Source organism: Seriola lalandi, unplaced genomic scaffold (assembly GCF_002814215.2).
Source record: "Seriola lalandi dorsalis isolate HSWRI2012SDOR001 ecotype SW California unplaced genomic scaffold, Sedor1 jcf7180002051919, whole genome shotgun sequence".
In the NCBI taxonomy this organism is placed as follows: Eukaryota; Metazoa; Chordata; class Actinopteri; order Carangiformes; family Carangidae; genus Seriola; species Seriola lalandi.
Genome location: NW_019522472.1, coordinates 6,656 through 7,407, shown reverse-complemented (window position 1 = coordinate 7,407; position 752 = coordinate 6,656). Strand labels below are relative to the sequence as shown.

The following is a 752-nucleotide window of genomic DNA, read 5'->3' as shown; positions in this document are numbered from 1 at the left end:
TTAGCTCTTTCCTGGAAGGGTTTCTCTGGTGTTCGTGTTCTGGCGTTACCAGGTGATGTCTCCTATGCAGCCAGTCACGGAGTCTACCTGTCGGACCAACAGGTGCTGACTGTATTTAAACTAATGTCATGGATTTTGTTTTTTTTTATCTTTGACCCGAGTGGGACTGAAGGTGCGTTTGTTTTGTCTCCCAGGGTCAGGTCAGAGACATCATCTACAAAGGGACAAAGGAGCAGATTCAACAAGCTGTGATGCCTGATGGGAAAGTGCCTCTGGTGAGCAGTAAAATCAAACATACCTTTTGGTCCTGAAGACATTTTCATTCTCTTAAAGGGCCAGTTCACTCAAAATCACAGTCAGGAGCGTGACATCACTGTTTTGTTCATTTCGAATGTGATTTTTTTTTTTCTGAAACTAAATTTTATTCACCTCCAGTGGTAGAAGTCCCAACAGGAAGCTCTTCAAACTTCACCACTGTAATGTGAAAGTATCTTCATGGTTCAATAACACCACAAGTACCTTTAGAACCTTTGAAGTCTTTAAAACAGATTTGATATGTTTGTCTTATTTTGAAAATGTTGAAATCTTAATTGAAATCTGATCTTTCAGCTGTGTTGACATTTGAATGTGAGTTATGTGTGTTAAAATGAACTGACTCAATCCAGATGTGATCTGTGTCTCTGCAGGTGTCAGGTCCGGTCTTCTTCAGCAGGTCCGTATCAGAGAAGTTGTTGCAGACTCACGTCTCTCCT

The 752-nt window shown here is 41.1% G+C and overlaps 1 protein-coding gene across 1 annotated transcript in view; it reads left to right on the top strand.

Moving 5' to 3' along the window:
* The window catches only part of fcsk (fucose kinase), a gene marked incomplete at its 3' end in the record, with an annotated part of 9,731 nt that overhangs the window by 4,016 nt on the left and 4,963 nt on the right, over window positions 1–752 (top strand). Inside the window, 3 exon segments of the mRNA XM_023399435.2 lie at window positions 5–102; window positions 195–275; window positions 687–751. Of these exon segments, the coding sequence (XP_023255203.1) occupies window positions 5–102; window positions 195–275; window positions 687–751 (244 nt within the window).